This window comes from Triticum aestivum, chromosome 1A (genome assembly GCF_018294505.1).
Source record: "Triticum aestivum cultivar Chinese Spring chromosome 1A, IWGSC CS RefSeq v2.1, whole genome shotgun sequence".
NCBI lineage: Eukaryota > Viridiplantae > Streptophyta > Magnoliopsida > Poales > Poaceae > Triticum > Triticum aestivum.
The window spans coordinates 108,937,418-108,952,619 of NC_057794.1; the positions used below are offsets into that span (position 1 = coordinate 108,937,418).

The window sequence follows — 15,202 nt, forward strand, 5'->3', positions numbered from 1 at the left end:
TTATATTTCTCTAAGAGGGAGTACCTTTTAGGCATCGTGAAAAAAAATGAATCAGGATCAGCAAGCTGCTTATGGTCTGCAAAGTGTTCCTGTACAAATTTTCTGTCAATTTTGTAAGGAATTGTTTTTGGCTGAATATTTAAGTTCATGTGTTCCAAATAGGTAGTTAACACTTCTTGAATATGCTGACAAACATCTAACAGATCATCCTTTATATAATTCAAAGAACAAAACATATATCAGAACATGAATGCAATTAAGGGCTTGTCAGCAACAACAGTACATGGTATGGACGAGCAACAGACATCTCTTTTCTCCAGGTCAACATGTTTTTACCAACTTCCTTAGTGACACAGAAACAATGCAGTCCAGTTCACCTCCCTTCAGTGTTCATCAGCTGCGAGAAGGCATCGTTGGTCGACATCTGAGAGTAATCCATGTGCGTGCGGCCTTCGTCTGCTTCGTCTGCGGTACCGATCTCCAAAGAGCCCATCCTTCTGGCGTCTGAAGGAAGTTCAGAGATCTGATTCATGCTGTCGACATTGGAGATGTCCGGGCCGGCCTCCTGCAGCTGGAGCACAAACTCCAGATTCCACAGGACATCACCCATTGTAGGGCGGTCAACGCCGTAATCCACAAGACACTTCTCGACCGTCTCACCGTACTTCCTCAATGACTCTGGCCTGATTGTCCCAGCGATCCGTTGATCGACGATCTGACCAAGCTCTCCCCTCTTCTGCCACTTGATTGCCCATTCTGCAAGGTTGATCATGTCTCTTGGAAGCGTCGGATCGATGACTGGCCTCGCACAGATCACCTCCAGCAAGACCACGCCGAATGAGTACACATCCGACTTGTCGGTCAGCTTCTGCCTCCGGTAGTACTCAGGGTCAAGATACCCGAAGCTCCCTTTCACCGCAGTGCTAACATGTGTTTGATCCAACTCAGGTCCCGTCTTCGAGAGACCGAAATCAGAAACCTTGGCCATGAGATTTTCGTCGAGGAGAATGTTTGCCGACTTGACATCACGATGGATGATCGACTTTGCAAAACCTGTGTGCAGGTAGTGGAGCCCCCTTGCAGCCCCTATGCAGATTTCCACTCTTTTCTTCCAGCTGAGGGGAGGCATGTCACTGCCATACAGGTGACTCTTCAGCGTGCCTTTCTCCATGTACTCATACACCAAGATCATCTCGTTCTGGTCATCGCAATATCCGATGAGCGACACGAGGTGACGGTGTCGCAGCCCCGACAGCAGCTCGATCTCTGTCCGGAATTCTTTGAGCCCTTGGTGGGACTTCTGGTTGCCCCGCTTGACTGCGACTTTGGTGCTGTCCTGCAGAACTGCTTTGTATACCTTCCCAAACCCCCCAACTCCGACAACCATCTGCTCGTCGAAGTGTTTTGTTGCCACTTGCAGCAAAGCAAAAGGAATTCGGTAGCTTACATCACTGTTTGTCCCAGATGTATGAGTGGTCCGGCTGGTTGTTCGGGTACCTATGCTAAGGAAGCTAAGGCCATTGAGGGTAAGTGGTGACCAAGAACTTGAAGGTCGACTTGTCGGTGCCCGCCGCGGCTTCTTCTCCTTCTTTCTTCTGAGGACAAAGCAGAGAATAATAGCAATGCTAACAGCACCAACACCTCCGAGAACAGGGGCCAATATGATAGCCAGTTTCCTTTTTGGCGTTGCTGGTGGCCACACAACATAAATAGTGCCAGTACTGATGTTCATCTTCATGATCTCCAGGCCGTTCAAGATGCCATCTGGTGCCACATTGCTCAAGCTGGAAGGCCCAATGCCGACACTTAGCTTACCAGAAGGATTGCTTGACTTCAAGACAAATTCCGTGTAGTATGGCACAGCCAAGGTACCAAAAACTTTTTCAGAGAGGTCAAGATTTTCTAACGCTAACCCGCCATCCACATAAATATCAAAGTAGAGGGAATATGCTGCCTTGCTCACTATGTCACAAAAATGGAACCGGATCAGATAGCTCGAACGACCGTCAACATCAAATTGCCATGTCATGTTGGACGCTGGGCTGGTTCTATTTTGCACAGCCAACCGCCTTGCAGTGTTGTACACACTGTCCGGTGCATCCTCCTTGGTTGCAGCTCCTTTCTGATAATTCAGCTTCCCTTGGTAAGCAAACAGTTCAGTGGTAGTGGAATTTATGAAGAAGTTCTGGTCAGTATCCCATGAACGCGAGAGTGTGTCATTGACAACGGTCACCTCCCGTCCACCTACATTAATCCTGTAGAATGTCTGAAATGACTGCGTTGCAAGGCCAAGATACTGGCCGGAGGGATTCACAGTTTGGGCTGAATCCTGTATCAGATCATCAGGAACAGATATTACTTCAATAGCATTGATAAAAGATGTGCTGTTTCCAAGAGGCACAAATGAGAGAATCAGCATATCCTCGGTAATATTCAGCGAATACTCCCTGACCAACAGTGAGGAATTGCTCGGCGGAGTGAAATTGTCAAGTAACACAACATGCTGGGTGGACACTTTGAACTTTGCCGCGGCAAGATCATAGCTCTGGTATCTGAAACCGAAGAAGTGTAGCCGGACAAAATGCCGGCCACGGCTCTTCATGTTGAAGGAGTAGGACGACGGCACAATGAATATCCTTGCAGTTTTATACAGCACAGGATTGTCAGAACTTATGACTGCATCCGGCAAGGTGTTTGCGGGGACGCTGTGATGTGATGTCAATATAGTCGAGCCGGAATTGTCTGCTTTGAAGACCCTCCCATCGTTGAGATTAGCGTCGACCGTAGAGCCGCAGTTGATGAGGTAGTTGTCTGCAGGGGTGAATTCAGCAGCATTGCAGGTACCAAGAAGAACCCAGATGGTCCCAAGAAGGAGCAGAGCTATCTTCTGCTCGGTAGTGGTGCCCATGATGAATCCAAACAGAAACTGGGGCTACAGGACACAAGAGCCCTGAATTGCACAAAGATGCAGCCAGCCAGCAAGGAAAAAGGGGGAGCTAGAACAGCTGAAGAGAGTACAGATGATGAATCTGTTCCAGAGTCCAAGGCATGCAATCCCTCAAAACTGATGTCATCTCAGGCAGCAAGAGCACTCGGAAATTGAAGCAATAGAAAGTGTGAACAGGCTTAGATTTTCCGTGTCTTGGTCGGCAGGAGGAGGAACCACCAGAAACCTTGCTTATCAGGCAAGCAAGAACCTTATCAAGAACACCCGCATCATCGCTCCATCCACCGCGAACTGGATCTGCACAATAGTCCCACAAAACAAAATCAGTATCGTCACCAACATGCAGGAGCCCGGAAAAACAGAATAAAATCCTTCGACTGAAATCAACCCAATCCCCCAGCTGAGACGAGGGGCGGTTACCTTTGCGGCGCAGGCCTTCCAGCGGCTGAATCGCCTCTTGCCGCCGCCCAAACAAGCAGCCTCGCCCCCGCAAGAACTTCAGACAGGCGGTTGGGGAAGCGGAGGATCCAGAGCCAGAACCAGAACCAGTCTTTTCTTGAAGCCAGCCAAGAAGAGGGACGGGCTGGTGGAGCACAGGTGGAACGGAACTGGCGGAGAAGCGGACAACGGCACGCCGCCGCTTTAACTTTTGGGCGAAGCGGACAAAGGAATGGCAATCCAAATGCTCGTCTGGATGGGGATTTTGGAAGGAGCGATGGTGATGGCGATGGTGGCCCGGAGGTTGGCGAGATTTTGAGCAGAGTCTTCTTGGGTCCGGGAGGAAGAAAGGGTCCTCGCGGGTGAGAACGGCAGGCGGGTTTGGACGTTTTCTGGCTCCTGGGGTAGGAGCGGCTCATTAATTGCGGCGGGCCCGCGGGGCAGAGGGCGGAAAGTTTGGTGGGAAGATGAATTGAAGAGGCGTTAGTGCGTGAGCGGGGCGTGGGCCCACAGGGTCGCGAGGTGTGGACGAGAAGACTGGAAACAGGATTACGAGAGGCCGCTCTGCTCCAAATGGCGGGCAGAGGCAGCTGCGTCGACGCGGTTTATGCCTTTTGGAAGTCTCGGGATACTTTTGAAAAGCATGATTCTGAAAACTTAAACAGTGTATGTAAACAAGAAAGGAGTGGAAATCATCGAAAAAAGCATTGCAGAGACCGAGCTCCACATAGCTCTTTATTTTTTTTTCAGCGAAAATACTATTTCCACATATTGAAAAAATCTGAAAAAAAGTATATAGATACATGTGTATTTGTATTATACACGTATGAAATTTCATGAACATATATGTTCTCATGTAGTGTGTATGAAAAAGATAAATACACAGATTAATATAGGCTTAATCTTTGTTGTTTTTAGGCCAAATATTTATCTTTTTTGTGTAGCACGCAAATGAATTACATGATGAAACTTTTTACCTACTTGATGAACATGCATATGTATTTGTATAAAAAATTGATATTTTTTGAAACTTTTAAGTATATTATGAATTATTCTTTTGGCAAAACGGGCTCAATGGAGCCCGGCCTCTGCAACGCTGCACTCTGGAAATCATGGCTTGGAAGAAACCGACCATTCCCCCAGCCGCGTGTTGCTCCCCCGCGGGGTGGCCCTGGCGCGAAACCCTAGTCGTCGGAGGCCGCACCCCCACCACCCCTCCCTCGCCGCCGCCAGCAAGCGCGACAAAGCCCGCGCGGCTGCGGCGGGCCTTCTCTTCCTTTCGCCTGCTGCAGGAGCTGCGTGGGGCTGCTGCCCTGGGCCGAGGACGCGCTGTCGGGCGCGGCTACGCTCGCTGGAGGCTGGGCGACGCGACATTGCGTGCTGGAGATTGGGCGGCGCATGCAAACTGAGGGGTGTCGCCTTGCGGGCCAGGACAGCGTGGTGGCGCGCGTGAGCGTCAAGCTTCCAGGCGTGGAAGCAGGGGCCGAGCCCGATCTGGGCGGACCTGCTTGCGCGGTGCCCGTTTTGGCTTCCCCGGTGCAGATCTGTTGGAGTAGCTGGCCGGCGACCTCCTGGGCGCGGCCTGAGGGTGAGATGCGAAGCAGTGCTCGTGCGTTAGGGAGGTGATAGGCCGGAAGGGTTGGCTGGGTCACGGGTTTGGGTCGGCGAGGCTGTCGGTGAAAGCCGCGCTCCGGCTGTGATCGGAGTAGTCGATGGCGGCGCCTACATGTACCGTCCCCTTTTTGGAGGCATTGATGTTGCAGTCCTTCTATTTCCCTTGTTCGTCACTCTCTGGGGGAAACCCTAGATCCGATCTATTGGATCGGACGGTGACGACACTATCGACCTTGCCCGGCACCGTGTTTCCTCTTGAGGACATCGTCTTGGAGTTAGACTCGGTCAGAGGGACTCAATGCTTGTGTAGGTGGTTGGCGGCGGCTTGTGTAGCATCTGCGTGAGAGCAGCACAAGCACCCGCAACATGCAAAGTGCGTCTGGCGAGTTATGTCAGCCAACTCCGCGGGATTGAAGCGACATATGTTTGCACTATCGGACATAGCGTTCCTCTTCGATGTTGTCGGATATGCGGATATGCTAATGGCAGCCCGGATTGACACGACGGTTTTTGATGCACACTCTGGTAGCACCGAAAGCGCTCGAGTACCCGGCCAGGTGTGTTGTGGGGTGTTGATTTTCTGATGCGTTGTATGTCTTGTGATGCTTTAGGCCTAGTCTTACTAAGTGTTGTTTAGGGTTTTACCCGATTTTCCTCGATAAACCGAGCAACCCCTTTTTATTTCTTCTTTTTGGCATCGTCTTTATGCGGCAATGGTCAGGCGGATGAGAAGATGGAAGATGAACCCACCCGTACGCATCAGGCATGTATAACTGATCCATGGCCATGCATATTTTGTGTCAGAATGGTTCAGCTTGAGTCAATTTGGTGCAGTCTATTTCTACAGGTCTATGATTTTTGTGATTTCGGTGAGAGTTAGATTGACAGTGAGGCAACTGGTCAACAAACTCAAGGGGAAACTTTAAAACAAAAGGCACATGTCTGTATATGCTCCGCAATATTGTTTAAATTATGAAGTTACAAAATATTGAAAATTCTAGAATAACTTCCAGTTTTACTTCCTAATTGTGACCTTGCGATAAGTTATATTCTGCTTTAAAATCAGTATCACATGTTATCCTTAATTAGTTATAACATTGTGATAGTTTCTTTACCTCATTTTTCATTTCGCAATAGAGTGAAAAGCTAAATCAACTTGTTAGGGTGATACATAAGTTCACTTGATAGATAACTCAGACATGTATTCTTTCTGGAAGTACCAAATCATGCAAAAATTTACCAAATTGAGTCAAATTCTATGAATTAATCCAAATATGTTTGACAACTACAACTAGCTATGTTGTTACATATGTTGTTCAATTGTTTATGACTTGAATAAATTCCTATGTATGGTGTTTGAATATTTCATAATCAACTACGGCATATTGCCTGGACCATCACTTTTTCGTTCTATTAAAGAATGCAGACGTACTCTCATGTCCTCGTACCATTTGAAATCAAGCCATTGTTAAGTAAAATATATACAAGACACCTACATATGAATCAGTGCCTAGCGAGGAGGAACAACTTCATGAGGCTATGTACCCCCACAGGTTGGTGTCTAACATATTTATTTATTTATTTATTGGATGTGTCTAATAGATTGTCATGTGAGAAATGGGTTGATTTGAGTTTTGTTTACAATTCCTAATTATGTTTCAGGTTTAGAATTTATATTATAGACAACTTTATATTAAAGGATAAGTTGTTAGGACTACTTCTGCATGTGGAGCGAAGAACTATTATCACTTACAATAAACTGCTTTGGAGAATTCTTTTGGCAGCATCATTTCAATTTAATATGTGTTGAACTACTTATTGAATCATAGATGGGCTTTCGGCCCATATGAACAATGATTTCTGGTTAATCTTGAGGCCCATGTAGAATATGGCAGGTGGTGAAAAGTTTAGTACCACCTTGCTAGTTGAGGAGAGTTGAGACTCCTTTATAAGGGCTGCTCTACCAGTTGCCATTGAAAGCTTGGGAAGAGGAGTGGTACACAGGCGCTCCTCCGCGCCCGCTGATTGATTGTATCTGCGTTGGTAATTCTCTGAAGAGGAGTGTATGATGCAACAAATACTTGCAACCCAACGCGTAAGATGGGTTATCAATCCCTCCTCGATATTAAAATAGATTAAATTATATAAGTTTTGATAAATAGATCTAACTAAAACACAAAATAAAATAAAAGGTGCAATAAGGTATTTTTAGATGCTTCTCTCAAGAAAATAGCATACGATGGGTAAACGATTTACTGTTGGATAATTGATAGAAAAACGAATACTCATGACATATCCAAGGCAATGATCATGTATATAGTCACCATGTCCAAGATTAGTAGACCGAAACGATTCTGCATCTACTACTATTACTCCACACATCAAGCGCTATACAGCATGCATCTAGTGTATTAAGTTCATGGAAAAATGGAGTAATGCAATAAGAATGATGACATGATGTAGACAAGATCTATTCACGTAGAAATAGACCTCATCTTTTTATCCTTAATAGCAATGATACATGCGTGTCATGTCTCTTTCTGTAACTGAGATTGAGCACCGCAACATCAAACCCATGACAAAGCACCTCTTCCCATGGCAAGAAAAATCAATCTAGTTGGTCAAACCAAACCAAAATTTCGGAGAAGAAATACGAGGCTATTGTTGGGGAACGTATTAATTTCAAAAAAATTCCTATGCACACGCAAGATCATGGTGATGCACAACAACGAGAGGGGAGAGTATCGTCTACGTACCCTCGTAGACAGTAAGCGGAAGCGTTATGAGAACGCGGTTGATGTAGTCGTACGTCTTCACGATCCGACCGATCCAAGTACTGAGCACACGGCACCTCCGAGTTCAGCACACGTTCAGCTCGATGACGTCCCACGAGCTCCGATCCAGCAGAGCTTCACGGGAGAGTTCCGTCAGCACGATGGTGTGATGACGGTGATGATGTTACTACTGATGCAGGGCTTTGCCTAAGCACCGCTACGATATGATCGAGGTGGATTATGGTGGAGGGGGGCACCGCACACGGCTTGGAACAATCAACTTGCGTGTTCTAGGGTGCCCCCTTGCCCCCGTATATAAAGGAGCAAGGGGGGAGGCCGGCCGGCCCTTGCAGGGCGCGCGAGGAGGAGGAGTCCTCCTCCTAGTAGGAGTAGGACTCCCCTTTCCTACTCCTACTAGGAGGAGGAAAGAAAGGAGGAGAGGGAGAAGGAATGAGAGGGAGGAAAGGAGGAAAGGGGGCCCGGCCCCCTAGTCCAATTCGGTTTGGGCTAGGGGGGTCGCGCGCCCTGCCTCCTCTCTTCCACCATTTGGCCCATGAGGGCCAATACTTCTTCCCCGTATTCCCGTTACTCCCCGGTACTCTGAAAAATACCCGAATCACTCGGGACCTTTCCAATGTCCGAATATAGTCGTCCAATATATCGATCTATATGTCTCGACCATTTCGAGACTTCTCGTCATGTCCCCGATCTCATCCGGGACTCTGAACTACCTTCGGTACATCAAATCACATAAACTCATAATACCGGTCGTCACCGAACGTTAAGCGTGCGGACCCTACGGGTTCGAGGACTATGTAGACATGACCGAGACACGTCTCCGGTCAATAACCAATAGCGGAACCTGGATGTTCATATTGGCTCCTACATATTCTACAAAGATCTTTATCGGTCAAACCGCATGACAACATACGTTGTTCCCTTTGTCATCGGTATGTTACTTGCCCGAGATTCGATCGTCGGTATCTCAATACCTAGTTCAATCTAGTTACCGGCAAGTCTCTTTACTCATTTTCGTAATGGATCATCCTGCAACTAACTCATTAGTTGCATTGCTTGCAAGGCTTATAGTGATGTGCATTACCGAGAGGGCCCAGAGATACCTCTCCGACAATCGGAGTGACAAATCCTAATACTCGATTTATGCCAACTCAACAAGTACCATCGGCGACACCTGTAATCACCCAGTTACGTTGTGACATTTGGTAGCACATGAAGTGTTCCTCCGGTAATCGGGAGTTGCATAATCTCATAGTCATAGGAACATGTATAAGTCATGAAGAAAGCAATAGCAGTAAACTAAAATGATCAAGTGCTAAGCTAACGGAATGGGTCAAGTCAATCACATCATTCTCCTAATGATGTGATCCTGTTTATCAAATGACAACTCATGTCTATGGTTAGGAAACATAACCATGTTTGATTAACAAGCTAGTCAAGTAGAGGCATACTAGTGACACTCTGTTTGTCTATGTATTCACACATGTATTATGTTTCCGGTTAATACAATTCTAGCATGAATAATAAACATTTATCATGAAATATGGAAATAAATAATAACTTTATTATTGCCTCTAGGGCATATTTCCTTCAGTCTCCCTGTCGGTGTTAAAACCGGCGGATCTCGGGTAGGGGGTCCCGAACTATGCGTCTAAGGCGGATTGGTAACAGGAGGCAGGGAACATGATGTTTTACCCAGGTTCGGGCCCTCTTGATGGAGGTAAAACCCTACGTCCTGCTTGATTTATTCTTGATGATATGAGTATTACAAGAGTTGATCTACCACGAGATCGGAGAGGCTAAACCCTAGAAGCTAGCCAATGGTATGATTGTATGTTGTCCTACGGACTAAAACCCTCCGGTTTATATAGACACCGGAAGGGGCTAGGATTACACAAGGTCGGTTACAAAGGAGGAGATATACATATCCGTATTACCTAGCTTGCCTTCCACGCCAAGTAGAGTCCCATCCGGACACGAGACGAAGTCTTCAATCTTGTATCTTCATAGTCCAACAGTCCGGCCAAAGGATACAATCCGGCTGTACGGATACCCCCTAGTCCAGGACTCCCTCAGTAGCCCCCGAACCAAGCTTCAATGAAGATGAGTCCGGCGCGCAGTGTTGTCTTCGGCATTGCAAGGCGGGTTCTTCTCCATCTTTCGAACGTTTGTAAATCAGTGTCCGGTCCCATAAATGTTTGGACCTCTTGGCTTCTGTGCCCAATAAGGGCTATCTCCCACGTGTCGAATGAATACGAGGCGCCAGGGCATTTTTACATTCGCCCCCCTAGCCAGATAAATAAATTGTCTATTAAAGGGATAGGGATTCTTAGATCCAATCCATACCATCCTCCCCCAATGAGAATCCATCAGAGCACGTTTCGGAAAGATCCATTCCAGCATGGCCGACCTCCGCAGCTCCTCCTCCCGCCCCCGTTGCCCTAAACCCGGTGATTGGGAGAGGTGTTCAGTCCGGCACAGTTGATTAGTCGAACTGCAGACTAAGGGATTTCTCCCTCCGGCATATATGGTGCCCGTTCGAGCCGGGCTTGCCACCTACAATGGCGGGGAGCAGGCGGAGAGCTTTCCCTGTCCCTCTATGGGGAACGGGTCTGCCTTGTTCCTTATTTATTAAGGGGACTCGGATTTCCAATTCATCCGTTCCTCCGTGGGCTCCTGGAGTTCTATGGTCTCCAATTACACAATTTCACCCTGCCTCCATTCTACATATCACCGGCTATGTTGCTCTCTGTGAGTTGTTCCTGGGCTGCGAGGCTCACTTCGAGCTGTGGAAAAGGCTATTTTGCCTCGTCCCTCGCACATAGAGGGGGTCACTTTATCAAGTGGGCGGAGCCGAAATATGGCGCATCGCCGGTACCGGATACCTATCCGGTACCCCGAAGAAGTCATCCGAAGACTGGCCTTCGGAATGGTTTTATATGGAGGACGTTCCCCTTCCGGACCCTGTTCGGCGGGGTCTTCCTGAGTTCAGCAATGCCCCGCTGAAGAAACGTCGAAGTTGGCGCCCACGGAGCCCCCAGGTGGAAGATGATGGAGAAGTCATCTACCTGATGAACCAGATTAAAACACTGGCTCAATCAGGATTGACAGTAGTCGAAGTTATGTCGATTTGCATAATGCGGGGAGTGCAACCACTTCAATATCATGGGCACCCCTTGTGGTGTTTTAACGGGGCGGATGATGCCACCCGCTGTGGGCGTAAGGGTCCAGACAATGCTGCCGCTTTATCAAAAATTCCGTCCGAATTGTTCAAGGGAGAGGAAGAGGAGTTCACCCGCATCAAGCCACGGGATGGATTCTCCATGTAAAATCCTCCAAGCTGGGTAAGTTATATCTCCTTACCGCCATTTTCCCCGCATTCTTTGTCATAAGTATTCACCTTGCCACTTTGCGGCAGGAACTGCGAAAAGCCATAAAGGAGGTCAGCAGCCCTTCTCCACAACCAGAGGACCCTGACCGGGCCCTCGACTCTGGACTTGAAGAAGATCCGGTTATATTCGTGGAGCTGATAGACCGGCAGTTCTATCAGTTAAGCTGCGATGATGCCATGGTGGCCATTACGGCTGACTATCCCGGACTGCTCCCTGCATCGCACGTAAGAGAAACCAAAAGTCCCAACTCCAAAAACTAGGATCCCCTTTTAGACACTTCACCCACCATATACATATGGCATTTTTACAGGGAAGGCATTCGGGACGCCCTGCCGAACCCGCAACAACTCGCCAACAAGAGGCAGCGAGGCCGGGTAGGCCAAAAAGGAAGGCGGTCAGGACGGAGACGCCGGCGCAAAGGTATAACAAAAACCCCGCTCCATGGTTGTTGTCTTTCTTGAAATGTAATGACGCCCGTGTTTCTTTAACAGAAAAAACGCTCGCCGGAATATGTCCGACGATGTTACTAATCACGCTTCCACCAGTCGGGCGCCAGTACCAGACATAGAGGCGGAAGCCGATATGGGGCGGGCGTCGGATATCCCCCTACAGAGGATGCGGATAGATTATCCGCTACAAACTCAGAAGTGAAAAGCGCCATGAATCATAGGCGCCGCCGGGCGTACTCCGTGACGCTTGTTTCTCACCAGAGGCATTTGATGCCTTCAATTCTGGAGAGGCATACCTCCGTGCTGCTCAAGATGGTCTAGCCAGAGCCACGGATCGGTGTGTAAAGGATGTACAGGTAAGTAAATCTGACGATTTATATATATCAGTAGCCCCTGAGACTTGAAACAGTTAGCATAACTGATTTAAGGATCATCTTTATTGTGCAGGTTCTTATAGAGAAGAATAATAGGCTATCACAGGAGCTAGAGGAATGCAAGACCCAACTGCGGGCCGCTGTTGCCGCATTGCAGGAACCGAAAAAGGCACCCGCTGGTAATATGTACTTTAAGGAATGATGGTTACCATATAGTGTGCGGCGTGGCTGCAAATCTAACAATAAATATTGCAGATGAATCCGGAGAAAATCCGGAGGACCAGCATGTCGTACGATAGCTAGAGGCTGGCAAACGCGTGCTGACTGAGGTTAGGCGGGAGAAAAACAATCTCCAAGATGCCAATATCAAGCTGGCATGGAACTAAAAGACGTTCGAGCCCAGCTTGCAGACTCCGAGAAGGAGAATAAGCGGCTTCGACGCGGCATTTTTAGTAAGTGCTTGACGAATCCTTTTAAAGGAGTTCGGCGAAGAAGCCGACTGACAATCTTATGTCTGTAGGTATGCTTCCGGGTTGTCCCGCGGAGGAAATGCCCGGGTCTGCGGGTGATCTTCTATCCGAGCTCTCACATCTGCATGAACAAGTTCGGCAGGTGATGCAAGATATTGCCCAGGCCTTGTGGCCATCCGTCTCCCTGCCAGAGGGCGTTGCAGAGCTTACGGAGAAGCTCAAGGGAGCACGGCGGCGCTTCCGATTATGGAAGATATCGGCCTGCCGACAAGGTGCCAGAGAAGCCTGGGCCATGGTGAAGACGCGGTATACCAAGGCTGACCCAAATCACATGGCCGAGGTCAGACCTATGGGGCCCGACGGAAAAGAGATCCCCATTAGCTTAGTTTATGGGCAAGTAGAATTAGCCGCAAAGTATTCCCAACAGGATTGTAGGTTAAACCGACTGTTGGATGGTATAGAAGAGGAATTTAGTCAGTCTGCATGACTATGTAATTAAAGTGACATGTATAATGCCTTCTAGCCAGATTGTAGATCATTTGTCTTGGCGGACCTTTTCGCTTCAACCTCGGGACCCGATAGTCCGGAGTGTATCCGAATACCCGCTCAGTTATATAAGAACCGGGGTATGCATGGATACCAGGCGTAGGGGTCATTAGTGCTTGAACGGACAAGTGCCCAACTAGTTATGTTATATTACATGGGTAGTAAGAAACATCTTCCATGGAGAATAGTTCCGTTAAGGGTTCCTTTCCCTGGGTATGCATGCCCTAAAGTGCATGTCTGGACTGTGATAAGAAACGCAGGAAAAAACATCTAGGGGCAGATATGGAAAATAAAAAATCATATTTTGTTCACCGATCAAATATTCCCTTAAGAACGCTAGCTTTCGGCTTCACCCAGTCTAAGGTACACATCCGGCTGACCCGGCAGTAACAATCGCAGAGGTGCTCCCCTTATGCCCTAGCCGAATTAACGGGAACGTAGGGCATAAATACAAGAGCGAGGCAACCCAGCTTGGCCAAAACTTAAGTCATATCGATGCATATAATGGCGAAAAAAGGTACATTCAGAAGCATAACACATGTGCGGGGCATGAGGACCAGATAAATAATTAAGCTTCTGTGAAAGAAGCCCCCAGGTATGACGAGCGCGACTAGCGCATCTATAGTGTGCAAGTGAGGCACAAGTTGGCCCTTGAAGGCCTAGAGAAAGAATAAAAGAAAGAAAGAAAGAAAAACAAGACAGATAATGTATATGCAAAAAATGGATAGAGGAAGGGGACGAACATAGAGTTCGGCGCTAGGCGTAGAATCTTCGGCGTCTGGCCGCATTCCATGGGTTCGGCTCGAGTCGATTAGTCGATGCATCCCGTAGTCGGTACGCTCCACCGGTCAGAACTTGGTCAATAATGAAGGGACCTTCCCATTTGGGCTCGAGCTTGTTCTTTTTCTTATCCGGCAGGCGTAGACTAGTTCGCCAACGTTATAAGTTTTGGCCCGTACTTATCTGCTTTGGTCTCTGCGAGCCTATTGTTGATAAAATGCGGAACGTGCTTTTGCTACGTCGCGCTCCTCCTCCAGGGTGTCCAGACTGTCCTGCCGATCGAGCTCGGCTTCTCTTTCTTCGTACATGCGCACCCGAGGTGAGTCATGAATTATGTCGCAGGGCAAGACTGCCTTTGCGCCGTACACCATAAAGAAGGGTGTATATCCGGTACTACGGTTCGGCGTGGTCTGCAGCCCCCAGAGTACGGAGTTGAGCTCCTCTACCCAGTGCGTGTTAGACTCTGTTAAGGAACGCACTAGTCTGGGTTTAATGCCGCTCATTATAAGACCGTTTGCTCGCTCAACTTGGCCATTGGTTTGTGGGTGATAGACTGAAGCATAACCGAGCTTGATGCCCATTTTGCTGCACCAGAGTTTTACCTCATCGGCAGTGAAGTTCGTGCTGTTGTCAGTGATGATGCTATGGGGACACCATAACGGTGTACGACCCCGGATATGAAGTCTATCACCGGTCCGGATTCGACTGTTTTAACAGGTTTGGCCTCTATCCATTTGGTGAATTTATCCACCATGACTAGTAAGTATTTTTTCTTGTGGGTTCCCCCTTTAAGGGGTCCAACCATGTCAAGCCCCTAGACCGCGAAGGGCCACGTAATGGGGATTGTTTGGAGGGCGGTGGGTGGCATGTGGCTTTGATTTGCAAAGAGCTGGCAACTGACGCAACGTTGGACCAAGTCCTGTGCATCTGCCCGGGCTGTTGGCCAATAGAATCCTATGCGGAAGGCCTTGCTTAGAAGAGCCCGGGCTGCAGCGTGGTGATCGCCGAATCCGGCGTGAATTTCTGCCAAAAGGTTCCGCCCTTCCTCTTCGGAGATGCACCTTTGAAGGACTCCGGTAGTGCTTTTTTTATACAATTCTCCCTCATGGACCCTGTAGGCCTTAGATCACTGCACTATGCAGCATGCCTCGTTTTGGTCCTCCGGAAGTTCCTGAATAGTTAGGTAGGCCAGGAATGGTTTTGTCCACGGGGCTATGATGGCCATTATTACGTGGGCTGAAGGTGTTATTTCGGTGGCGGAGCCTCCGATTGTGTCAGAGTGTTCGGTATCGGGTATTTTGGCCGGGTCCGGACTATTATTACCGGTGTCCCCTTCCCATACTACGGATGGCTTGAACAGCCTCTCCAAAAATATGTTGGGGGGGACCGCATCGCGTTTT

The 15,202-nt window shown here is 48.3% G+C and overlaps 1 protein-coding gene across 1 annotated transcript; it reads right to left on the reverse strand.

The window, feature by feature from the left end:
* Positions 1-197: 197 nt before the first annotated feature.
* Positions 198-3,762, reverse strand: LOC123039254 (receptor-like protein kinase HERK 1). Its single transcript, XM_044462494.1, has 2 exons — positions 3,368-3,762; positions 198-3,244 (listed from the first exon to the last, which is right to left on the reverse strand). The coding sequence occupies exon 2, from the start codon at positions 2,906-2,908 to the stop codon at positions 374-376; it is 2,535 nt and encodes an 844-aa protein (XP_044318429.1). The 5' UTR covers positions 2,909-3,244; positions 3,368-3,762; the 3' UTR covers positions 198-373.
* Positions 3,763-15,202: the final 11,440 nt, after the last annotated feature.

Coding starts and splice junctions, on each gene's coding strand:
- LOC123039254 (XM_044462494.1), bottom strand. CDS start 2,908: ATGGGCACCACTACCGAGCAGAAGATAGCTCTGCTCCTTCTTGGGACC.